The sequence below is a fragment of the Thamnophis sirtalis genome, unplaced genomic scaffold (genome assembly GCF_051295495.1).
Source record: "Thamnophis sirtalis isolate CommonGarterSnake01/CBP01778 unplaced genomic scaffold, rThaSir2_p1.2 scaffold_3, whole genome shotgun sequence".
Classification (NCBI taxonomy): Eukaryota; Metazoa; Chordata; class Lepidosauria; order Squamata; family Natricidae; genus Thamnophis; species Thamnophis sirtalis.
The window spans coordinates 111,943,144-111,970,518 of record NW_028261383.1 but is presented as its reverse complement, the minus strand read 5'-3'; the positions used below and the strand labels follow the sequence as shown (position 1 = coordinate 111,970,518).

Below are 27,375 nucleotides of genomic sequence, written 5' to 3'. Positions count from 1 at the left end.
GATATAGGAACAAATTAGGGAAAACTTAAGACGTCATTTGCATTAACTTAAATGTTCCGATATTCCATAGTCGCAGATCGTCCAGATGAGACTTCCCCCCCCCCTCTCCTATCTCCCCACCCTCCGGCATGGAAACTTGTTTCCAAGTCTGATATAAGGACATCGGCCTAGGCGGGCTGGCGAGTTCAAAAGCAAACAGTCCCTTAGGGTTCGAGAGAACAGTAGGTGCCCGACGGCCGGAGAAGGGAAAACGAGCGAGTCAGCAGCCGGTTCGGAGCTCCACTAGCCAGGCCTTCGGGAGCAGAGAGCGCTGGAGGCTCGGCTTGGCGGCGCGCTGCGCTCCCCCGGCTCGATCGAGTGCGCTGCTCTCCGCTGAGCTTGCCTAGGCTGACAATGAATGGCTGCTGCTAGTGCTGCTCGGAGGGCGAGGGGAGCAGAGCCCCTCCGTTGAGCCAGATCTTCCCTCCTCCCCCCCCCGCCCTACTTTTGCACAGGTGAGGCCTCCGGGCGCCCCCCCTCCCCCCTTCCGAAAGGTCCCCTAACTCCCCGCCGCTCGCAGCGCGGAGCCCTCCCGGTCTGGTCCCCCTCCTCCAAACGCAGGGACCCTCCCCCATTATTCCGGGTCTTTAAACTTTTTTCCCTCCCTCCGAAACAGTCCCCCGAACTGGCCGGTCCTCTGCCGGAGGCCGAGGGAGCCCTATCCCGGCCGTAACAGCTGCTCCCGGCGCCCATTTTCCCGCTTGGGAAGAGGCCACCGCTTGCTTGCTCGCTCCCTCCTTCGCCCTCTTTTCTCTGCCCTCCCTTGAGAAGGGCCAGGAGCAGCCCCTTCCTTCTTCCCCGCCACGCCGAGGAGGAGATGGGATGCGGGCGCGGGGAGCAGGCCGGCCGGCCGGCCGGAGTTCTGCGCCGCCGCCGTTGCTTGCCGGGGCTCTAGGCCGCCTGGTTAGCCTCGACCTCCTCCCACCTCCCACCTCTTCTAAAAGAAGGGGCGCGTTTCGTTCCCGGCCTCACGCGGAGCCCCGTAACGCGGTGGAAGCTAAATTCCCCCTCCTCCCGCGGTTCTCTCCGCCGGCCTGAACTGGGCTTCCCCTCCCAAGTAGGCCCGTCCGAAATCCCCCGGCTTTCCCTAGGAGGGCTTTGTCCTCCTTCCTGCTCGTACCCTTCGCAGCCGCCGGCTGAAGGGGTGCGAAGGGAGCCGAGCGAAAGGAAAACTTTCGGTGGAGCCCGCTTGGCTTTTCTCCAGGAAGGCCCGGCCGGCAGGTTGGCCTGGAAACCGGCGGGGGGGAGGGGAGAGATTCGAGGGCTTGAGGGGGGGCGGGGGGACGGGGATGCTTCGGCTCCGTCTTAGGAAGGGGCGCCGAAATAAACGGGGGGAGGTTTGCCTCCTTACCCCTCTTCCCAGCGTGAAGCCCCCCCCCCCTTGCCTCCTTTCAGCGGGGAGCTTTCGGTGTTTAAAATCCTCATTAGTGAAAAAGGGGGAGAGGCGCAAGAGAAAGGAAGACTTGGGAAGTTTTCATCGAAGGGCTGGAAAGTTGGGGGTGAAGCTAAGTTTGATGCCGACCCGAAAAGACCGGAGCGGTGGCACTCCTCGTTGGCGTTGTTGTTTCTCCCCCCCCCCCAAAAAAACCCCTCAAACTGGGATTCATAAGATTTACTCTTTTTAAACAAGCCGGTCTGAAGTTGAAGCCTCCCTTTGCAGTTTCTCACAACACTTTGCAATGGTGATTATGGGAGATTAAAAACCGCATTTGGAGAAAGATTACTTCCTCCAAGGGTTATTTTTTGGCTGGAGATGGGATGAGGGTTATTTGGTTTATATAGTTCCACGAATGGTGGAATGGACAGACAATACCATTTAAGTTGAAGCTTGTGGAGATGGAACAGTAAGTGTCCCAAATAGCATTAAACAATGATTTCCTGCGATGCTGTCATCATGTTCATGTCCTTTCCTTGCTTTAACTCCAGTTTGCTCTATCTACCAACTTTATTGCCATACCGTACAATTCTGCCTTGTAAGTAATCCTAGGATTACTTTTTGAATGAAAGGAAAGTCTATGAAAATAACGTGGCAATTTGGATTTTGCAGTGAGAAAATTATTCTGTCAAAATTCTTCAATTTTCTCATTGTGTCTCTAAAAAATAGTCTGTACTTAGATTACACTAAATGTGCTACATAAATTGGAGGGATATTGGAAAATGAATCAGTGCTTGGATAGATATCAAAGTCTGCTCCAAAAAGTTTCTTATCAGGCACTTGTAGTTACATATTAGAGCCAGCAGTGCTCATTATATTGTGACGCCAGAACCCAAACCTAGTTCTGTTGAAAATGATCGGATAATAGAATGCATGAATAATAAATCCTATTAAGATGTGGGATTTGGAAGCAAGCATGTCAGGATTGCAGTGCTGATCCCATGTACTCAAATACTAGTATTTCTGTAGAAAGTCGCTTTGTGGAGTTTGAAAGGCCAAGTCATTTTCTGCAATGTTAGAAGAATATACTTTGTATATTTGAATCCTTTACATTGTTTATTCAGGAAAGTTAATATTTGGAATGATAAACCTAGAAACACTTAAGTAGTTCACCATCCAAAATAAATAAATAAAAGTGTGGAAGCCTAATCATTATTCCATTTCTCCTTTGGTAAAACTGAACCACATAAAACTTACTTATTGTAATATGTGGTACAATGAGAAGGTAGGAAAAGTTCAAAGAATGCAGAATTAGTATGGAATAGTGATTTAATTTTAAAAATGTAAGCTATGTAGTGAGAAAGAGATTTCTTAAGAATTTTCAGTTCTTGTGCTCCTTTTCGCTCCCCTAAGTTGCATATCTCTAAAACTTTTCCTGTGGAAGCATCTACTTCAAAATTAAAATATTGAAGAACTGCAGAATTCTTATTGAGTTATTATAAACCTGGAAACACTTTTAGCAACTTTGGAAATACAGGAGCCATTCAGGCATGGGGAAGCATTTTGCACCCTGTAGCTTAGAAAGTTGCTACCTCTATCACACTATTTATTTTCACACTCCATTTATGATTGCAGCTTTAAAACAATAGTTTCTAGCCTCCCTCCAGTATAGACTTATCTTTCTCATACATAATTCCTTCCAAGTTATCAATTTCATTTATTCATGATTAATCCAGATTATGGCAAATCTCAGTCACCACATTATCTGCCATTATTCATTAATTAATTTCCTAAATTGTGGGAATTTACATATTTTCTTTAGAAGAAGTCAATGAAAGTTTGGTTAGTATCTAATTTCATTCACCAAGTCAATAAACTTTTACTTTTCAACTTCAACTAGCATCTGTACTGATATTTAAATGGTCTGATACTTAAGTCTTAGCTTACTGTTTTTAACATTAATTGTCAGAGAATGTGGGTGTGGAAATGTGTATAATGAAAACATTTACTGAAGCATATTGTAGCTGACTATAGTATTCAACACTGTAAACTCAATATCATAGAACTGAAAGAAGTGGGGTTGGGTCTTTCATATAAGAAGGAAGCAAAATTATTGATAACAATTGTAAGTAAGTAAGTAAATTTTTATTACTGTCAAAGACCAGCAATACACATTAGTTTTTACAATATGTTAAAAAGTACTGACATTAAGATATAATTAAAAAGAATTGACGTTAAAAGTAGAAAATAACATACATGTTCTCAGATTGTTCAGGTCACTCCCTGGTTTACCTGGGTGCAACGCTGTTAAGTATAGGAGTAAATACAATGGTCCAAACATTGTTTGAGATATATCCAGATAATTTGTACCAGATGACAACTATACTTCTGTAACCAATTTTTTTCTTATGGACATTGCAGCCGCACAGAACTTTGCCACTGCATACGTGGTAACCGGGTTAGTGTCCTAGAGGAGAAAGCCTAGATAAAAACTGTCTGCCCTCCCTGGCAATCTGTCTAATAAGGGGAGAATATGGGCAGACTTACAAGCTCTGTATAGTTCACAGTGTAATAGAACATGTGAATTATCTTCCACTTCTCCTTTACCACATATACAAACCCGTTCTGCAATAGATGTTCTCTTATACCTGCCCTGGAGGAGTGCTGAAGGAAGAATGTTAAATCTGGCTCTGAAGAAAGTTATTCTTTGTTTTGGGAAGATCAGGTCATATAAGAAGGAAGCAAAATTATTGATAACAATTGTAACTTAGAAGGAATAATTAAAACTTAATTAAATATATAAGTATTGTATAGTCATCATGAAAATGGGTGAGGGTACTCTTTAATCTTACATTAGAAATAATGCTTTACTGATTCAAATTAACACCTTTTTTCACACAGTACATTTTGCAGTTGATTTTGCTTGACGCTAAGAAAGGGATGACCAACACTGTATAAATAAGTTAAAAGAAGACTCAGGCAGTTTTATAAATGACAGAAATATCAACATATTGACTAAGATTACTAGGATAAATGTTTAGATATTTTGCTAAAAGTGCTTCTCATTCTAAAATTACTGGAAACTGCAAAAGGGAACAGGAAATAGTTCCCTATTAATACATTAACTGAGATTGCTTTGTGTAGTAGATTTGTATTCTGATAGTTCTGCGATACATATTTTGAGACAGGAGGAATGTCAAAATTGCATGTGAAAAAACAGTGTTTTTATTTCTCTGGTCATCAGACAAAAAGTTTTCAAGAAAATAAATTAATAGAATTCTGTGTGGATGAATGAGTGGGAGACAGGAGGAAGATTTCCTTCATAAACAGCAAAAAAACCACAATGCTGGAGAAGTAGTGTATTTGATAGACTTTTTAGCATTAGTTACTATGTATTTTTATATTTCACAGAGACAAGAGACTGCATATTAGTTCTCAGTTCAATCAGTTCTTATTGTGTCAGTAAGAATTCAAGGTGAATCATTGGACAGGATTGTCTCTGCTGTATGAATAAGGTGAGAAAATGGTTGGTAATAATTAAAATTTCTGAGGGCTGGAAGAGGCTTATAAATGCCTTGCTCCCTCTCTACCTTTTCCATGTACTATTGAGCTCAAAAGAAAAAAAGAAAAGAAAAGCAATAGTGGTATTTTAGAAAAAAAATGCCTTATATAAGATTAATGTCTGGTGAATGTAACAGGCATTTCCTTTATTATCAGGAAATTCAGAAGAATATCTGAAATCTGCTAGTAGTTGCAATATAAGTGCTCCAAATTAATAAATTTGGAGCCTCAAGGTCTGCTGGTTGATTATCTTTTTCTGATTCTGTTTTTGTCCAACTGATTTGTTGATTCCTCTCTTCATCCAAATATAAAAGGAAATAACAAAGGCCCACTAATTAATTCCTACAGACTGCAAGGAAAAAATAGAAGCAGAAAATGTTTTAGTTTGTGAAACAGTGGGTCATTGTATTGTCTTCATACAAAAGGGAGATATCATTTTTCTGCTGGGATAGACCTGAGTTGTACTTACAAAACTTGAAACAGGAAGCTCGGCTTTATTAATGGCTAAATTAGTTTCCCAGTCTTGGGTGGAGACAGTGTTATAAGGATGAAGGCTGGAGCTCTCATATTACAAAATTAACCACCAACCCTCTCCTTTTCCTGGACCATCTATTCTCTGCTTAATGTTGGTTACAAGGAAATGAACTACATACTTTAATAGCTTCTGAATCTTGGAAGAAATAGTCATTTTCTCTTCCTTTTGGGTTTTGCTAAGGTTGTTGTTGCCATAGAATCACAGCACAACAAATTTCCAACTTTACACTATTGAGGCTGATTGCATAAGAGAGGAAATTCAGATTTCAGGAAATGTATAATCCTCAACTATATATGTTGAAAGAATCTGAAGAACCTTTGACAATATAGGACTGAAGATATTTTTTTCCAAACAAAAATGTAATCAACATGTAATGTTCTCCTTGTGATTAAAGTTAGCTCTGGTTAGTTCTTTGTTTACTCAGAAGTAAACTCCACTGAATTACATTATATTCTCGTTAGATTAGACAAGAAATGAATGCCAACTTTCAGAGACCAAGTTTTCCATGCAAAACATACAGGCAAGAACATGGTTGAGAAGATAGTCCCTAATATTTTCTTACAACATTTGTAAGAGATAATAGTCTTTCTATATTCGGAGCTAAGCATAAATAGGAAATGGGGATCGCATTCACTTTTAAGTTTGAGTACAGTTCTCCATGGGATTGTGATTTTTGATTTTACATTCCCAGTTCAGGCTTATTATTAGCTTTAATTATTGAAAGAATTGCTCTGCCTGAAAATGACAAAGTTCAGAGTCCTTTTCTGAGACCCAACTGGCCAAACTTGTTACTCAAACCATTTAGGTATATGGTTGCAGGCTAATCAGGCTTTTTATTCATAGTAAATTAGATAGCATTTCTCTGAAAGGCTGGTTGTAACTATAATCCTTGATGGTCCTAATTTATGGATGCATAAAGAATAGAGAAATTGTGTCACCTGATATTCTGCTCTTTGATTGTTAGAATCTATGAGACCAACAGCCACAGTAAGTTTTGTAATGTTGCAAAGTGACTAAGAAATACTTAGATAACTATTTTGTATTTGAAACATTAATTTTAAGATCTGTATTCTTCGTTGCAAACTATCTAACATTTACCACAAATCTTTTAGTTCCCGGCCAACAATGTTGTATGACCTCCATAAAAAATAACACATGTTCATATTTGTGTTCCCATCCAAAATACCTCATATGTCATTACATATATTTATCCATAAATACATAAATTAGCCAAACATATTTTTGTCTTGCTCTGTACTTAATGTTGAACCTTTCCCAAAGCATTCTCTTTATTTTCATGCTTTTTTGCTTCTATCATATACCACTATTTCTACATTCAGTAACTAGTCTTATATTTGTGCAAATGTTTCATATTGGTTTTATATGATTTCTATAAATCAGTCATACATCACATTTCACATTCATGCATTTCTCAATGACCCAGAATGCCATACCACACTTTCCAAATATTGCTCATTGTCATCTCTCACATCCTTTCCATCAGAATTCTGCCAAAATTATATAGTTTTTGCATATACTCTTATCTTTCCATATGTACAAGGGAACAATAATGGCATTCTTTAATACCATCTTCCAAATATATGTTAAGTGTGTTGCACAGCCACCCCCTTAGCAAATCAATTTTTTTTACATTTCTCCAGTGACACCATTTGTACTACAGCTTTATTATTTAGTGTTTTCTCAGTATTTTATGATTTCCTTTCATCATTTTTTTCTCAAATACTAATATTTATAGCATTCATTTCAATTTCTTATGGCTATAATATCACTGCAATTTCTATGCAGACCTCTGAAATACTCTTTCCAACATTCTCTTACTTCCATTTCATGCAAATTTATTTCATTGCTTTTAATTGAATTCACTGTGTTGGACACTCCTTATTTAGCCCTTGTCACCCAATTCCAGAACTCTTATTTCTATCAAAATCATTTTTATTTCTTTGCCTCTTTTAACCTCAACTGTTCCTTTATTTAATTACTTCTTTTTTGTGGGAGGGAAGGGAAGCCTTCAAGTTAGTGTTAACTCTTGGAGACTACCTGGACAGGTCCCTACAATTTTCTTGGCAAGATTTCAGAAGTGATTGCCATTGCTTGCTTCTTAGAGCTGAGAGGGAATGATTGGCTCAAAGTCATTCAGATAACTTCATGTTTAAGACTGGATTTGAACTCGCGGTCTTCAGATTTCTTGTCTGGTGTCTTAACCACTATATCAGACTGGCTCTCAGTTACATATTTAAAGCTGCCCTTTTTGCTGTATAGCCATTAAACAGTTTCTTTGTTTTGAGTAGCAGTTATTCTTTATAAGTATTTTCCTCATCCATATCCTTAATTTTATTCTACCAGACATCTTTTTTTTCATATTTCCCATTAGTGTAGCTCCATGTACACTTTGTAACATGCAGACATTCATTTTGCCCTTTTCTAATCAGCTTCCATGTCTTTTCTTACGTTTGATTTCATTCATTCTGTCTATAGTGTAACATTTTTCTTCCAAGACTTGTACTTTGTCTTTCTTCTGTTATTTTACTTTCACTGTTAGTACTTCTATGCCCGTTGTTTTCAAATTGCACTAAAAGTATTGTCTCTTACATTCAGAATCTCTCTATCCTTTTATCATTCAGTAATTATTTCAATCTTTCAACATAAGCATCCAAATCAATCATATTTTTGATACATTTCCTTTCCCTTTGTCTTAATTGCATACACATCACATTTTTTCATTCCATTTTTTTCACATAGTATTTTCCTGCAAGTTCAGGGTCTGCTCCTCTTTGGCAGGAGGGGGAGGAGAATCAGTCATGTATTGATCCCTTGCTTGCAACAGATACTCATTGACCAGCTTATTGCCTGAGACAGAAAGAGCCTGACATTATGGTCTGAAAGAGAATGACTGGCCTCAAGATACCCAGCCAGCTTTCATGTCTAACATGGAATCAGACCTCACAGCCTCTTGGTTTCTAGCCTTAATACCTTAACCACTAGACCAAACTGGATCTCTTTCCACCCCCTTCCATTCCTTTTGTTAAATCTTGTTGTTAATCATTTGCTCTTAAATTGCATGTACCAATCTTCCATAGTTGGAATCATTAGTAGATGGTTCTATCCATATTGTCTTCCAACATACTGACTAGTTAAATCTTCCACATAATCTTCTTTGGTAGTGTAGAAAATGTATGTTCGATTACCAGCCTTAGTCATCTCATGCCACATGCAACATTTTCTAACAAAGACAACAGCAGTCAGTTTTCGTCCATTGTGCCCAAAACACATCGAAAGTCTAATTTTATCCTGGCATACTCATATGATTCAGTGCAAGATAGGGTCTCTAATCTAAAGACTATTTTGCAAGCCAACATACTGTTGCCCTAAAACCACAGTTGGTATATGCAGCATGTTGATATAAATACAAGATGGAATTTTAAATTGATAAAAAATTTCCTTCACTCTCTGAAATCAATTCAGGTCTGCCATTTTTTAAACCCAATTTCTTATAATTAGGAGTATTATATACATATATTTCTCTAATTTTTCAGTTTGTCACTAGTGAAACGAGACAAGGTGAATACTCTATCCTAAACAGGATTTGTATGTTGAACCAATGTACCAACAGCTAAGATGTTTCATGTTGGGCACATTGTGCAACAAAACTGACTTGATCTTGATCACTTGCTAAATATCAGTTAACCTCTCAGCAGGCTGTTCAGATAAGAACAGGGAAGAAAGTGGACTCACATTAACAAAACTGGGAGGGAAGAAGAAAGGAAGGAAACATGGAAACATAATACTGTATATCCAGAAAATAGCTGCTTTGTGTAAATTCAGAAAAGACCAATCCAACATTTTGGCATATAGATTATGCAAGGACATAATCTAGTAATTTTTTCTTTGCATGCTCTTAAATTTTGTAAGCTGTTTTAAATACCTCCAGAGTAGAAAGCTGGTGTATGAATCAAATAAATACATACAATTTCCAGGCTGCTCCCTATTCTTAGTTATTTCTGTTGTATTATCTTGTGCCTCAGCTTTTCTTATGAGGCAAATTTTAACTTTCATTATGAATTTTTTCATTATCATTTTTGGCTAATGAAATAACCTGCAAAGTTTGGTGGCAATGTTCTTGCAAACCAGCGTAATATCATAAGTCTGCTAGACTGGTCGTATATTGGAATAAGAAGAAACATAGAGAATCATTTTGTTTTGGGATGATCTATTCTACTGTATTTTGGATTGGCTTTGCTCAAATACATAAATTGTCCTTGGTTCCCTGGTTTTGTTATAACTTTCTTTCTGAAAAATGGGTAGTATCAAATGTCTGAGCCAGGTGACTGGCATGAAAGGTACAAAAGAGCAGAGGCTTTCTGAGTGACAGTAGAACAAAGGAAGGGAGGAAATAGTTTTCTTATATTGATAGGCTATTCTGGATTATTTGTAATTGGGACTACTTGACAGCTGTTGATCAAGCACTAATAGAAGAATTCTCACCCTTCAGTTGAAATGGAAGCAATGAAATATGCACTTGTCCTAGTATTATTATTATTATTCGGAATATTTATCATGCTGACTGGATTTAATATTGTTAATCCATGGATTGATTTAATCATGGTTTGTTGAATAAGCCACAGTGGGTGCATTTATGTCTTATAATAAATCGTGCACAAGAATGGCAGGTTCCCATATTAGTAAAATAATATTGTACAATGTTCATATAACATGTAAACAATAAGTAAGAAGCCCTACCTGTTTGTTCCCACAACATCCCAAGCAAAAACAGGTCACATTACTAAGATGGCATGATTCATGGTTTTGATTTATTACTTTATTTATTATTTATTGGATTTGTATGCCACCCATTTCATCCAGAGGCAACTCTGGGTGTCTTACAAACAATAACTTTAGTTAACTAATGCAGTCTATAATCCTTGTTTTAAAAAATATAGGCAATCATTCAATCATTCTGCCTAAGAAGAGCAAGACTTAAAGATCTTCTGGGGTCTTTTGGAGTAGGAGCCTGCCAGCTGGGCACATCTTGCCTTGGCAATCTTTGTCCACTGTTCCTTGCAAAAGCACTCCCAAATCTGTCAGATTGCATCTCCTGCCCACAGCTCTCTTCAGGTCACCCCACATATTTTTCAATTGGATTCAGGCCCAGACTATGAATTTTGTTTTGGGGTCATTCCAAAACTTAGATCTTCTGGTGAAGCCATTCTTTTGTTCATTTGGAAGTATGCTTTGGGTTGTTGCCGTGTTGAAAGCTGAAATTCCTTTCCATCTTCAGCATTTTAGCAGAGGCGTGAAGGTTTTGTGCCAAAATTGACTGATATGTAGAACATGTCATTATTCCTGCTACCTTGAATAAAGTCCCAGTGTTTTGTAGATTAAAATTCTACATACCATAACAATATATAGCTGTGCAGTGATTTGGATTTGATCACCAAAAGTATTTCAATGATTCTAGGAAAAGACCCAGCTGCCCTAAGGTGCTGCATGAGGTCCTATATTTGTTTCTGGTAATATCAAATACTTTTTGAAAATTATATGCAAGTACTACATAACCCTAATGCCAAATAATTTAAATCCTCCTTAAATCCTTTATCTTTTACTGACTGACCTTACACGGTGCACTGTTACAATTTGTCTGAATCATGTTATTCATTTCTTGAATAAGATGCAGTGGCTGCATAAATATGTAATGCTAAATTATAGGATACAAATCATATGTCTGTGTTTGCCCAACTGTTTTAAGCCACACTCAATTAAATTACATTATTGCTAAACTTTAAATAATTTTAGAATTAGTAATATTTTGAGGTGAAGACAAGTAGATGACCTCTGCAGAATAGTGACAGGACTACATCTGAAATAATACTGTATACAATACTGTGGTCCTGTCTTCTAGAGAAGTGATATTTGATGCCATTTAACCTTTCTTCAAGAAAAAACAAAGAAAGTCCAGTTCTTTTTGAAAAAGATCTTTTGGGCAATCTTTCAGCTCGTAGTTTTTTAATTTAACTAACAGTGTTGGAAGGGATCTTGGAGATCATCTAATCAAACCCCTTGCTCACGCAGGAGACCTGTACTAGGTATTCGAACCGTCGAACCTGCCAACCTTTCTGATCGACAAGCTCAGTGTCGTAGCCACTAAACCACCTAGTCAACTGTTGGCAAAGAGTTATTCTTTGCCCTCTTGATATCTTTCTTCTCTAAAATAGTTTCTTCTGAAATGGATGAAAAAAATGGAAAAAGAAACTACTGCTTCCCTTAGAAAATTCTGTAATTTGGGGGTGATCCCCAAAGAAAGTACTCTAGATTTTTTTTTTAAAAAAAATGCATCTTTGATAATGGCAGCAAAAGCTCTTGTCATACTTTAGTTGAAAAACCTGTTTTTCTTACCTGTATGTCATTTGGAAAATAGTGGCACCCAAAGTTTTTTGAATTGTGAATTGAATTCAAAGCACCCCATTTTAAGCCTAATGTGATTGTATTCAATTCAGAATAATAGCTTCTTTCAGTTGAAAGTGTTGGAATTCAAAATGGGACATTTTGCATTTGAAGTGTTTTCAATACCCATAATTTTAAATAATATCTCAAATCTAATGTTATGCAATTCATGGCTGTTTACTCCATGTATTCCCATATATGTAATTATTTACATGGCTGTGCATATGATTCATGGAGAAACAGAGTTATTTTTCTTCAGACTTCAAGCAGTCTAGGGTAGAAACTTGAGGCATTGTTTTTAAGCCAAAGACTTTATCTGTATAGCTTCTTAGACAGCAAAATATTTACTGATTTAGTTGGACTCTGAGAGAGCAGTGGATTTACAAGATCAGGATTAGGGAACAAGGATCAAGAAAATAATTTATAACATATAATCTGTTTTGCCACCTTCCGTGTGCATATTATTTTGACTTGGCACTAATTGTCCTCCATAGTGAAAATGCTGTTTAAACTTAATAAAAACAGATGCAGGAAAGATGAAACACTTAACTACTTGGCTTCATTTTACAATGATGAGAAAACAATGTCTCAGGTTGGAAGGGATCTCTGCCACCCTCCACCCTCGAAAAAAACCCCAGAATCTTTGTTTTATTTAATGGTTTGGTTCTATCACCCAGCTGTTTCCGTTGTAATTATATTTGTCTCAGCAGAACAGTCATCTTTAGCAAGAAAATTTTGTCGGACAGGCTATACTGTCTTTTCATATAAGTCTATAGCCCATTAAATAAACTAGTATATAATACTCAGGTAACAAAATTGCTGTGTGCCTATACTTTTTTCCATTGGGCTCCTTAAACATTTTTCCTTAGAACTTGTGCAATGGAAAGTGGTAAAAAATGGCACAGTGTCAGATCTCTGACCAAGATGTGAATTTTGGTCACCCAATTCATTGTGTCTAGTTAAGAATAAACAGTCTAGTTTGTCAGCTTTGATTGAAGTATTCAGTGTTCAAGCTGTAAAGAGATTCCTTAACGAAAGTACTCCATAGTTTCTGTGTCCTTTTGTGGATATTCTCTTTAATGATAGTATTAAAAGAAGAACATGTTCATGCTGTTTGGTAATTGAAAATCAAACATTCAAGATAAAATAATTTTTAAAACTCTATATAAAAATCAGGTTAACAATACACTAATATTATTAGTACTTCAACAAATGCTGTCATGATTAACATAGGTGTAAATAAGGATCGTTTGTAATGTAATAATAATCAGGATTCACGGTTGCCTTTTCACAGTGGAAGGCTTCTAAGACAGTGACACACTTCCAATTATGGTGCCCAAGTAAAGATTGACTTAATGCTGCAAATCACCCTCAATTTCTCTCCTTCCCACTGAGATTTTTCTCCTATCTTAGAAACAGCACAAAGATACTTTCGGAATGGCAGTCTTGCCTTTCATCTCATATGTAGTCCTCAGCCTTTATACACATCTTTGTTTATTATTAGATATTTGTATCTGTGCTTGATTAGGTTAAAAAAAAAAAGGATAAAGACCAGAAGTTTACCAAATGGTTGTCAGGATCTTCTATTTGCAGAATATGCTTATGCTTCTGGTGGGTGTCCTGCATTTTCTTAAAAAGATGCTGAAATTCTCAGCAAATTGTCATCTCAGAAACTTTTACTACACTAAATTAAAATTGAATTTTTAAAAAATGGAATGCTCAGCATTCAAAATGTGTGAATGTTTTGTCTCATTCTGATAAATGTTCCATTGAAAAGAGCTGAAAGTCTATTCCATTACAAATTCATATTGAGGATCTTTCAATACTGCTTTGTAAGAAGCTGTATAAACGGTTTTTATTTTCTCCCTCTTTATATCTTCCTCCAAAAATTGCTAGCGGTTTTAAAGCTTTGGGGGAAGGAGGGAGGCATTTACCTGATGCTATCTGAACATGGAGCAGAAATCTTAGTCACTTCCAGTGCCAACGTTCTGAATAAACACTCTGTAGGGAGGATTATCTTGTTGTATTGTTCTGCTCCAACCATCTCCAAATAACTGTAAAGCACTGTTTCACACCCAAGCCTTTTGTAGAATTGGGAATTTTTAAAAGCAACAGCCCATTGTGTACCTATTCTGTGTCCTCAGCTGCATTGTCATTCCTTACAGAATAATTTCTCTCTTCTGTGTGATTTGCAGCAGGAAACCTTTGGGTCATAGTGTCTCTCTAGTAAAAGAATAATGGACAAGAACAACCACCATTAATTTTTTTGATATTTAATATTCCACCCAGCATTAATCTGCCCTCCAGTTGCAAGTGGTGTGTGGGAATAAACCATTTTGTCTGTTTTAGCCCAAGCTTTCATTTACATTCATGGTGTATCTTATCTCTGACACACATATTGTTTGCCCTAAAAAGACAGTGCCATGATTTAGAATTTCCTGAGCTATTATCAGGGAAGATCGATATGCTCATAAGAGCCTGTTCCTTTCTGGAGGTAATAGGTAGAAAGCTTCACTGGGTTTGCAGATCACCATTGCTGCTGGATTACAACCTGTTTATTATGCGTGGCTATTTTACAGTGGCAACGCTACCATATTTATTTCAGCAAAATCCTAGTGCTGTCACATTGGATTGTTTTTAACCAAGATTAATAAGAAGCTACACTTAAATCTTTCCATTTTCCATAACTCCTGCAGTGTTCATTAATATCAAAAGAAGGAACTTGAGCTGTTAAGTTTCATATGCTGCTCTCTGTTTAAATGGCCAGAATACAATAAAAAGAGGGAAATCATATAATAAGAATGGATTACAAATACTATTTATTTCTAGTTGCTTTAATTGCCATGGAAGTCTAAAATTTGCCCACAGTATGGCAGATATTGGAACCATTTTAAATTTTATGCTTTCAGATAAATCCAGTGTAGTTCTTTTATTATTTATGCATTAATTTATTTATAATATTTGTTAAATAATTCCCTAAGGTCAAAATAAAAGCTACTAATAAAGCAGAGCAGCATGGTGTCATAGAGGTGAAGACGCTCGCCTACTCGGAAGGTTGAGAGTTCAATCCTAGGCAGTAACAGATGTTTGTTTCTCAGGCCACAAAGAGAAAATATCTGCTGTGAATTCCACTTAGGCATCAGGAAGGGCACCCAGCCAGTAAACGCTCAGCACCAGTCAGTCACCTCGACCCCACTCTGAAGCAGGGGATTACAGGGTCCTAAAAGGGGGAGAAAGCTACAATTTAAATAGTTTATAAAGGAGATTGTGTGTGTATGTGTCTGTGTATAATTGGAGGTGAAATTATTTTGGCCATCTTTGTTCAATGTTCCTCACTCAGTCTGGCACTCATTAGGCCAAATGGTTTACTTAGTGCTTTGGCCCCAGATGACCAATGGATAGTTGCCTTAACTATATAGTTTGCAGCCATCTTTTCAGAGCATCTTGGCTCATTTTGTGCTGGCTGACATCCTATCACCTTCTGGTTTGTTTGCTTCTTACAGTAAGAAGGGAAAATGTGTCGTGGTCTTCCCCCATTTCTCTTCTCTTCCCCGTTTCATCACCATCCAGCCATGCTTATTCAGAAGGCCAGGTGGAGGAGCTATGATACAGATATAACAGCTTCATTTTACAGTTGCTCTAGACTTCCCATCTCTTTGCTGATGGCTAGGAATACAGGCTAATCTCAAATTAACTCTGCTATGGATATGAACAAGGTAAGTAAATGGATGCCAACCTTGGGTACAAGTTTAGTTAAAGCAAAGCCTAATTACATTTTGACAAAGGTTTGGGTTTATATGATACTCAAAGTCTTTAAATGAATGAATTAGTGCTTTTGATGATTGAAAACTGGAGGAAGAACTAAGACCTTAAGCTGACACTTCCATTTCCAGAGTGGGCATATAAAATGGTTGATTGCATGGACTACTTCATTTCTGCTACCTCCCTAATGGAAGGTGTGGTCCTAGGGTTCATATGCCCTATGAACCCCTTTTTTTGTGGTCTACAGAGGCCCTGGAGATCACACTATCAAAATTTGGCAGCTAAGTATCAAATTGTGGAGATGGAAAGAAAGAAGAACAGAAAACCAAAGAAAGAGGTATAAGCTGTCAGATTGATTTAAACATTTAAAAGCACCTTTTAAAAATGCTCTATCAAACCCTACTTCTTCTGTTTGCATGACCTCACCACTTCAAGGCCTTGTCCACTGTAGTCCTCAGCTTTTTTTTTTTTTACAAAGGGTAGCCCGAGGCTGCCAAAACATTGCCCACTTCTGGCTGATCTCTCTCTCTTTGGCCCAGTCTCCCTCCTTTGCTCTTTTTCCATGTCCATTCAACATTTAACTTCTCTGGCTCCTTATTCTTTTTTTCCAGCGTACCCATCTGGGTGAGGAGGAGAAGAAGAGGAGGATGGCTCAATTTCTCCAGATGGAGATCCCCAACTTTGGTAATAGCATCTTGGAATGCCTGAACGAGCAGCGGTTACAGGGGCTGTATTGTGATGTCTCAGTGGTGGTGAAAGGCCATGCTTTCAAGGCACACCGAGCTGTGCTGGCTGCAAGCAGCTGCTACTTCCGGGACCTTTTCAACAACAGCAAGAGCACTGTGGTGGAGCTTCCTGCTGCGGTGCAACCTCAATCCTTTCAGCAGATCCTTAGTTTCTGCTACACTGGTCGCCTAAGCATGAATGTGGGTGATCAGTTTCTGCTCATGTACACAGCAGGGTTCCTGCAGATCCAGGAGATTATGGAAAAGGGGACTGAGTTCTTCCTGAAGGTCAGCTCACCCAGCTGTGACTCGCAAGGCCTGCACACCGAGGAGGCACCTTCTTCTGAGCCACAGAGCCCTGTGGCACAGACATCCACCTGGCCTTCCGGCAATACGCCCTTACCCCTGGTCTCTCGTGTAAAGACAGAGCAACAGGACTCAGACTCTGTCCAATGCACATTTGTGGTTAAGCGGCTCTGGGAAAACAACCAGAAGGAAGGGAATAGTGGCGGCAGTAATGGCAGCCGCAAAATGGCCAAGATCTCCTCCCAGCAGGAGTTGAGCGGGGGAAACCGGCAGGTTCAGCAGCAAGTGCAACAACAACAACAACAGGTCCAGCAGCAACAACAGCAACAGGTTCAGCAGCAGCAACAACAGCAGGCAGCACTAACGGGGGGAGGTGGAGGGGCAGGCGTGGTCAGCGGCCCCAGTACCTCAGACCAGACAAGCCCTGGCACCTCCAGTGCTTACACCAGTGACAGCCCCAGTTCCTATCATAATGAAGAAGATGAAGAGGAAGATGCACCCGAGGAAGGCTCCGATGAGCAGTACCGACAAATCTGCAACATGTACACAATGTACAGCATGATGAATGTAGGGCAGACGGGTAAGTATCCCATGTGGACTGTTAAAAAGGGCTGTCACTGTTTTCTTTAAACAAAGGCAAGGGAGTGTATTGCACTCTACTCCTGTTTTGATCAGAATATTCACAGAGATGAGATGCAAGGGAGATCTTGTAGGCTGGATAGTAAAGTTGGATGACAACAGAATCTTTGAATCTCAGCTTTGCATATTGTCTACTTAACTTTACATTTATTGCCAAAGCTGATACATGTTGCATATGTTTACTTCTATTGTTTAAAAAGTGAGGCATGGCTATGCTCTGATTCATATGGGCAGCAGAAACGTTCACTAGCTAACCACCTTGAGAGCTAATTTGGTGTAGTGTTTAAGGTGCCAGGCTAGAAATTGGGAGAATATGAGTTCTAATCCTGCCTTAGGCTCAAAACCAGCTGGGTGGATTTTGGGCCAGTCACTTTCTCTTAGCCCTAGGAAGAAAGGAATGGCAAACCACTTCTGAAAAAGTTTGCCAAGGAAACTGCAAGGACTTGTCCAGGCGATTTCCAAGAATAGGACACAGTAGGACAAAAGGAGGGCGGGCACAGCTGTTTCTAATTCCTGATGTGAGGGATGTTTGTGCATATTGCAATTGACCAATATGAAACAAATGAATGTGTTCCGATACATTTTGTATGTGTTGGTCTGTGGGTTTGTTTTTATGTATGTGACAGAGAGAGAGAGAGAAGTGAAAGAAGTGTGAAGCAGACCTGAGAAGGATTTTAAACTAGGAATAATTAGAACTAAATCTCCAAATATTATTAATAATGTCAGCCTAGAGATATGGTATGAATAATAATTGTGAAGTGGTAGTATATTTGAAAGTAACAGACTAACCAAGGCTTTGAGTCCATACTCTGATGCCAACTTGCAGACCAAGTTACATGGGCTACATTTTGTTACCCTGTTTCCCCAAAAATAAGACCTCTCCGGATAATAAGCCCAATCAGACTTTTGAGCGTATGTGCTAAAATAAGCCCTCCCTGAAAATATTGCAACACAGAAGCAGCCATGGGGTGACCACATTCACCGCCTCCTGCACCTCAAAAATAACAAGACCTCCCTGAAAATAAGGCTGTGCTTATTTCAGGAGTCAAAAGAAAATAAGATCCTGTCTTGTTTTCGGGAAAACACGGTAGATAATTTTTTTTTTACAGGTGACTTTTGTTCTCCTGTTCATAGAATTAAAATAGGAGAGCACAAGGTAAGTCATCAAGGTGAACTCCCTGCTTAATGCAGGAAGCCAGTATCCATAACCAAGGGCTGTCAGCCTCCATCTGAACACATCAAGTAACGGGTAGGGGCAACTGCAATATTGAATATCAAACCAGAATGCTTCGATAGTGATGATGGGAACTTGTTTCTTCTGGACATTTTCATGCTTTCTCTGCTCAGGGATTGGGAGATCTTCTGAAATACAAGTAATAAAAATGTATATTGGAAAGTGAAATCATAACAACACGTTTAAGCTTCGCAAAGTTAAGAGTTGTCATTTCTGCCTTGGGGACTTATAAACAGAACTAGCAGTGCTACCCTCAAAGAAAATTCAGAAATACCGGAAATAGTGTATACAGAATATTCTTGTCACTTATTGACAGGCCTGAGCTAGTGTTTTTCTATAATATATGTCAGGGTTCCAAATAACATCCAAAATTAAATCAGAGTCCAAGGCAAAGTATTGCTCAAAGTTCCAATTTATTAAGAGAGTCATGTTGGCACATCTGGGAAAACCCGAATCTGAGCTTCCTGGGTTTTCCCCACCCAGTTGAGAGTTCATGATCTTGCCCCCATACCCACAAGTCCATCACATGGTCCAATCTTCCACTGCCATGTTGGCAGTTCCACCCATCCAGTTCCAGTCAGGTGCAGAGGTGTAGAGACAAAGGATGACCTTGGATTCTAGGAATTTTAAAAAGGAATTTTATTTTGACATCACATTCTACTCCTTACTATTCCCCCTCCCAATTCCCTACTAATGAAAAAGCATAGTAGAATAGAATATTAGTGTGACAGGTGAAAGATCCCAGAAGGAACTGGCTGCAGGCCTGACTATATATATATATATATATATATATATATATTTGGGCCATCCACAACTTGCTTGTTTTTTTTCAACCCAAATCCAAGCCATTCTCTTTTTTAACTAAAAGGTTCAATAATCCAATAGCCCAATTTCGGGTGTTAACTGAAGGAACCTTACTGAGATTGGGCCAGTTTGTTCTGTACAACCAGTAAGTCTTTTCTATTTTAATATTTTGGGGTTGCGTCTTATCAGAGGTGCTTTAAGCACTCCACGTGATCTTTGTAAGAGGCAACTGAGGACTTTCTTTTTTTCAGTCTTTGTCAAGTTGTTTTTGCTTCACAGCTGCTGCACCATATATCCTTTATTTTTCATTAATTTGTTTTTGTAGGTAGCTTTAAATTATTGCATTGTATCATATCTTTGCTGAAAAAATAGTGTTATGGCTTGTTTTTAAAAAATAAAGAATAAAATATCCACTGATGATCTAATCACCATAGAAAAGCTGCAACTTTCAGCCTCCCTGATTGCTTCCGGGTCTTCAGCATGCATTCCCTGGTACTGAAGAGGTTGTGAAATATTTTCAGTATTTGCCCTATAAATATGGACAAGGAGGATGAATAGCAATCTCTGCTTAAGATGAATAAACAAATCCAATGGTAGTGAATTTTCTCCACCTGCCAGCATTGCACATATTTGCCTTCCTTGTTTTAATGAGAGAATACAGCCAGACTACATTATTTTATGGAAAGGGGATTGAAACATAAGCTCTTAAAAGACATCCTGTTCCTGGAAGAGGAAGGAGTAGTGGTGATTCCATTTTTTTAAAGGATGCAGTAATTTCTTAGCTCTTTGAATGACTTGCTTAAGAATACTCTGCAAGAGCGAGTTGCAAATGTAGTTGCAGAGTTTAAACATTTCAAAGAGAAGAATAGCCTTGGTACCTTCATTTCATATCTGCTCACCGCTTTCTCTAATTTTCCTCCTGTCCCTTTCTCCCCCCCCCTCCTTTTTCAGCAGAAAAAGTAGAAGCACTGCCAGATCAGGTGCAGTCAGAGTCTCGCAACCGGATACGAGTGCGGCAGGACCTAGCTTCACTGCCTGCAGAGCTCATCAACCAGATTGGAAACCGATGCCATCCGAAGCTATATGACGAGGGTGACCCGGCTGAGAAACTGGAACTTGTGATAGGTAGGACTCCTTAGAGTTGAAACTGGTTTCAGTACATAGGAAAAACCTTTCTTACCTCTCACATATAATTCACTCTATACTTTGGGGGATTGTTTTTTTGTCTAAACGAAAAGGAGTCCTGATAATTATGTTACAATAGAGTCAAAATTTGAGCTAGCATTATTTAAAAATGCCTTTAATCCCCCAAATTAAAGAAAGGAACAAGTGCCCGTAGTCCTTGACCTGCGACCACAATTGAGCTCAAATTTTATGTTGTTAAGTGAGATATTTGTTAAGTGAGTTTTGCCCCATTTTACAATTTATTGCCTGAGTTGTTAAAGTGAATCACTGCAGTTACTAAGTTAGTAACCTGGTTGTTAAGTGAATCCGTCTTTCTCATTGACTTTGCTTGTCAGAAGGTCGCAAAAGGAGATCACATGATCTTGGGACACAGCAACAGTCATAAATATGAAGCAATTGCCAAGTATCTGAATTTTATCACATGATCATGGAGATGCTGGACAGTTTGTAACTGAAAACAGTCATAAGTCATTTTTTCAGTGACATTGTAACTTTAAATGGTCACTAAATGAACTGTTGTAAGTTGAAGACTACCTGTATTAACATTACCTGTTATGGCACTTTGTACATGTCAGAATACTGAGCCATGGAAAAGAGAACCAAGAAAAATGAATACCATATTTTTCGGAGTATAAGAAGCACTCCCCTCCCCCCAAAAAATTGGATGGAAATGTCTGTGCATCTTATATAGTGAATGTTGCTGAAGCACCGGCCCCCACAAATTGGCCATTTTTGGCCTCCGCACATTGCGTTTTCACCCTCTGCATGCTCCATTTTAGACTTGTTCCAGGCTGCAGAGATCACCACAGCACATTGCTGCCGATCGCCACCTCTGCACGTTGCGTTTTTGGCCTCCACATGCCCCGTTTTTGGTCTCCGCGCATTGCGTTTGGGGCCAAATGGGGCGTTCGGAAACGTGACATGCAGAGGCTGAAAATTTGATATGCAGAGGTTGCAGTCAGCGGCGATCTGCTATGGCGATTCCAGCAGCCTGGAACGGGTCTAAAACACAGCATGCGGAAGCCAAAAATATGATGCACGGAGGCCAAAAATGTGATGTGCGGAGGCACCAATGGGCTATAGCAATTCCCGCACCCTGGAACAGCTGATTGGTGGTATTCTGGGAGGCCAATCCAACTACCAATCAGCTGTTCATGTTGAATCTGGCTGCGATAATGTGCTGAAGCTGACCAGGCTGTTTGATGTTTGCTGCAAGGATGCTAACCAGATGAATACCATTGGATGCTGGTAGGCAGAGGCAGATTTTTTTTCTTCAAAAAAGAATGTGTGTTTTATACTCCAGAGTGTCTTATACGCCAAAAAATACGGTAAGTTAAAATTATGCATGTCTTTTTCCACTGAAATGGGTGTAACTGTACATGTGAATATTGGATTTGGAGTCCAATTAGTTGTGAGGATAGCTTGTCCAAAGCATGTCAATATTTCATCCTCAATGGCATCAGTTAAACATGACTTCTCCTTTTTCCTCTTCTGTGTTTTGGAATCTCAGAAAGTAAGCGGCCTTTTCCATTTGCAATGAAATCACATTTTCCTCCAACTCTTTATTTTACTGTGTAAGCCTTTGGTTCATATCTTCCATTTTTTCTATCATCTATTTTTTCATTCATATCATGTATCATTTCTTTCACTTCTCCCAACTCACTCTTCACCTCATTATGATTCTTTGTTATCGCCTTCTGTAAAAATTGGAACATCATCATCACATCTTTTTGAAATGAATTTGATTTCTCTGCTTGTAACATGCTCTCTATTGACCTTGGACTTGATGGACTTGATGCTGCAGATGATGGTGCAGATGTTGTTTTCTTTCCTAAATTGCTTAAATTTGGATTTCTTGCCATTTCTGCTTGTATCTACTTATGTCTATTAACTAGGTTAATTGGGACCTTAATTTAGTAAAATACACCACAATAATCTCCTAGCCCCCAACCAACTTCTAACCCCCTATTTTAAACCAAGGAAAGAACACTTTTTTCTCTTTCAATTTCACACCAGTATCACAATCTTATAATTTTTATAATCCACCAGATCAGTCCAAAAATTAATCCTATAGTAATGTAGAATACTTATTTGCGGATAATTATTTTCTTTCTTCTTCTTCTCTCAATAACTAGTATCTGTAATCCACAAGGCCCATCAATACCCCAGGACACTACCACTCTCAATTAATTTTTGCAAGCAATTCTATGTTTAGAATTTCAAAACTCTTGCTTGGGTTTGACTTTGCCCTCTGAATATCCATAAGCCACTAAAATTCCTAGCCACAGAGATGACTCCAAAACAGATCATGTGCTGTATTTCAGAAGTCATTTGTGTAACTGACATGGTTGGATCAAAGCTATCAAATGAAGTGGTCTGTTTGCCAAACCAGTGGGTGGCATCACAATATCGGAAGCAGAAAGAAATTGGATGAATCTTACCTTAACCGTGTTATCTTTTGTCTAGTACCTAAAGCTTTTGACAACATGGTGCTTGATAAGATTCTATATTGGCCTGTATACAGTTTGAATGTACACAACAGGCTTTGTTTCTGTTCAGGTACTAATGTGTACATCACTCGGGCACAGTTGATGAATTGCCATGTTAGTGCTGGGACACGGCACAAAGTGCTTCTCAGGCGGCTACTAGCATCCTTTTTTGACCGGTGAGTAAATGATGATCTGTGCTATGGAGAAATAAGTATGGGGGTGTGGGTGTCTCTTCTTGTATGTTTACTCCTTCTCATCCCAGTGTTCTTTTCTGCTCTGGCGATGTAGTCCTAGGCTCAAGGAACAAGACAGGAACTGAGACTCAGCTAAAGACAGATAGCAATAGCACTTAGACTTATATACCACATTACAGTGCTTTACAGCCTTCTCTAAGCAGTTTACAGAGTCAGCATATTGTCCCCAACAATCTGGGTCCTCATTTTACCCATCTCGGAAGGATGGAAAGCTGAGTCAACCTTGAGCCTGGTGAGATTTGAACTGGCAAACTGCAGGCAGCCGGCAAGCAGCAAAGTAGCCTACAGTACTGCATTCTAACCTCTATGCCACCGTGGCTCATCTGAATAGTATTCAAGTGGACAGAATTAGCCTTTAGAGCAGTGGTTCTCAACCTGTGGGTCGGGACCCCTTTGGGGGTTGAACGACCCTTTCACAGGGGTTGCCTAAGACCATCGGAAAACACATATTTCGGATGGTCTTAGGAACCGAGACACCAATTTTATGGTTGGGGGTCACCACAACATGAGGAACTGTATTAAAGGGTTGCGGCATTGGGAAGGTTGAGAATCACTGCTTTAGAGGAAGAGCACCAGTAAGACACAGTGTTTCGTAACATTTTAACTGCCTTCTTACCATTGCTAGGAACACCCTTGCCAACAGTTGTGGCACTGGAATCCGTTCCTCCACCAATGACCCCAGCCGGAAACCTCTTGACAGCCGAGTGCTGCATGCTGTGAAGTGTGAGTGTCTTTTCAAAATATTTATATGGGAGAGTGAATAAAATATAGGAGCAAAGTAGTACTTCCCACTTGAAAGAAAGGGGATACCTAGGAAATCTAGCTAGCATGTAATCTCTTTGAGTTATCAAAATCTATAATGTTTATATACCACACAGATAAATGTAGTGCCAGATTTAAAAGTTTGAAATCGGTCCTTTCTCCCAGTTCCTGCTGAAGTTTTAAACTTGGCCCTGAGTCTTTGCAAGCGTGAGTAGGTCTTGGGGCTAGAAACAGAGGCTAAGAGTCACAGGAACATTCCCAATTGCTGCTATAGTAACCGTGATTAAGGTGGCCTTTGTTTTCTTCCTTCAGTTTATTGCCAGAACTTTGCCCCAAACTTCAAGGAGAGCGAGATGAATGCAATTGCTGCTGATATGTGCACAAATGCACGACGTGTTGTCCGTAAGAGCTGGATGCCTAAACTGAAACTACTGATGGCTGAAGGCGACGCCTACACAACCTTCATCAATGACAGTGGCAAAATGGAGCCAGACATCATGGGTGTGGAGCACAACTTTGAGACCAGCAGCCATGATGGGGATGCAGGCACCTCAGCCGAGGGCCTCCAGTGAAGTGTGCCCACCTCTTTTTCCAGGCGATGGTTTTTAATTTCCTAATTTGATTTTTTTTTTTTTTTTTTGTAGAATCGTTTTCCACATTTTCTCATTTTCTTTTTATTATTGTTGGTTTGTTTTTTTGTTTTGTTTTTTTGTTTTGGCAGAGGGGAAAGAAAGCATTGTGCTATCTCCTTTTTTGAAACAAAGATGCTTAAATTTTGACCTTTCTTCCTCAGGCACTACAAGTAGTTTGAACCCTGCTGCTGCTGTTGCTACTGCACTGGCAGTTCCGACTGGCATTTCTCCTCTCCCAGCCCCTTCTTTTATGACTGTTTTGATAAAAAAAAAATATTTTAGTGGGAGGAAAAACAACCAAATCCACTTGCAAACACACTAAAGGAAGTAATGTCCAGAACACTACATGTTTCCTCCATCCTATGTTTGTTGCCGCCAGTTTAGGGCTGTAACTTGGACTGACCATTACTAAGTCTTTCCTTTCTAGAGAATGGGAAACATGAGCAGGAAAGGGACTGATCCTAACATTCTTGGGCTGTCACCTTTGCTCCTCTCAGTTCCAGTTCTGCCCCTCCCCTTCCACTCTTGCTTAGGTACACTTAGGTTTTAGGCAAGGAGACAGTTCCTTTCCTTTCATTCTTGGTATCGTCACAACTTAAATATACTTGCATGCATACACACTAATGTCTGCTTTCACGCCTCTGAACCTATGCACTTTCTCCGGCTGTGACACACACCGATCTGTCCTGTCATTCAGACCACTCTAACCTCCTGAATTAATGTATCATGTAGGACACTATACTTGTTGCCTTTTTATTGGCTCAGAGCCAGTACAGAAAACACTGAACTTAGAGCTGAGATTATTACTATCCTTTAACATAGTCTTCATTTCTTCTATGCCAGCTTCTTCCCTGAAGTGGTTTCTTTTAACACAAAATGTGTTTGCAGGTTTCTCAGTTTTCAGGCAGTTTGCAATATCGGACATATATCCATGCAGTCTACATAGGGATCTTTCTCTAGGAGCTAATAGTTAACAGGTATATTTACCTGTCTTACTGCTGCCATAACTGGAAATCATTCCCCTCCCCTCCATGTTTGTGGATTAGAGAGCAGAATAAGAAATTCTTATTCAACTCTTTCTCCCACTTCAGGTAGTTTGCCAAAGGCAAACATGAAGTTTACAAAACAGTTTTTGATGGACGAGACAAAGCCAAGGAAGAAAGCATCACTTCCTTAATCCAACCAGTGCTACATGTTCACACCAGCCTGTGTGGATATTTCAAACCTCCAGATAGTTGGAAAGAACCTTTACTGAATGGTTGAAAATCTCCAAAAAAGTACTTAATTACAATATGAAACCTTACCTTTTGTTTTTTCCCCACTAAAGGCCAATTTTATATTAATATGGCTCCCAAGTGATGTTTGACCCAGAAAAAAGGACTGCTGGTTGGATTCCATCTTGAAATGGAAAATAAATAAGTAAGTGGGCAAACCAGGAATTTTAGGAAACCTTCTCTCCTGCCTTTTTGTATTTCTGTTGACAGGATTAAGGGAGTCAGTCATACTGAAAGAGTTCCTCTCTTCTTTGGAAATCCTGGGATACTGAAGTAGTTATGCTTGATAGCAGTTGGGCTTCTATTTTTCCCAGTAAGACAGGTGTTCCAAACAATCCTTTGTGCGTTCATGATGGTTGTTGCCTGACACTTTTCTAAGCCATCCTTTGAACACAAGACCATTCTCCACAACTGGGAAAGGCGTAGGGGGGAAGGGAGAGAAATTATTTAATAAAGGAACTTAAAACTGGAAATCTTGAAGGATTTGTCTCTCCATGAAGACAAATTCAGGGCATGAATAATGTTACATCTTTCTCCAAAAAAGATTACAAAATCTGGAGCATTTTAAAAATCATTCCCACAGTTTAGAATTCTTCCAAATAAGATGGGATGACAGTTTCACTAGTATCACATGAAAGCATTAATCGGTGTCAATAATGTCTCTTACATGAATTTATCTATCAACTGAACCAAAACTCGCCTGGAAATTTTTTTCCTTTTCCAAAGAAAGCTCAATAGTTATAGCTGAGTCTCAGTTATTGTCTGTTTATAAAGAAAAGCAAGTCTGGTGTAAAACTTTTTTAAAAAAAACAATTAAAGCACCTAACTACACTGGTTGTATTTCAGCGGGGGTTGCAAATTTTAGATTCAACCAGTCTTAGCTAAGGGGATGTACATTTAGTTTGCATACATAATTTGTACATATGTATGTATGTTCTTTATCTAGAAAGAGCTCAAAATCAGCCCAGATCTTGTTTCAGAGATACACACAGAGATACACATTCAGGTCCTGGTTGACAAGGGGAGACAATTTTCATGCCACTATCTAGTTCCAGAGAATCCCTTGGTACATTTATATTTGTAACTGTGGGGGAGCACATTTCTAAATCATTTTATGAGTTGATACAGGTCTAGGTGAACTTCACTGTGTTGATATATATATTCCTACTCTCTAGATAGAACACTAAGAATGCCACACCGAGCCCACTTAGCTGGGAATAAGTGTGAATAGTACTGCTGACTGAGCACACAATGAGACCTTTTTTGCATACCTTGATGGAACATTCGCCCACCAACTGTGTGAATGTGAATGTACCAGTCTTGCCTGAGAAGTCATGTGG

General features: G+C 39.3%; 1 protein-coding gene across 3 annotated transcripts; it reads left to right on the top strand.

The window, feature by feature from the left end:
- Window positions 1-354: 354 nt before the first annotated feature.
- NACC1 (nucleus accumbens associated 1) lies at window positions 355-26,834 on the top strand. Of its 3 annotated transcripts, none has more exons than XM_087709704.1 (6): window positions 355-494; window positions 16,343-17,342; window positions 20,394-20,564; window positions 23,184-23,289; window positions 23,993-24,090; window positions 24,442-26,834. In XM_087709704.1, exons 2-6 carry the CDS (start codon window positions 16,379-16,381, stop codon window positions 24,699-24,701), a joined length of 1,599 nt encoding a protein of 532 aa, XP_087565830.1. In that variant the 5' UTR covers window positions 355-494; window positions 16,343-16,378; the 3' UTR covers window positions 24,702-26,834. The 3 variants fall into 3 exon arrangements, with proteins under 3 accessions (XP_087565830.1, XP_087565829.1, XP_087565832.1); XM_087709703.1 differs by having other exon boundaries at window positions 20,391-20,564; XM_087709706.1 differs by lacking the exon at window positions 355-494 and adding an exon at window positions 15,319-16,068 and having other exon boundaries at window positions 20,391-20,564.
- Window positions 26,835-27,375: the final 541 nt, after the last annotated feature.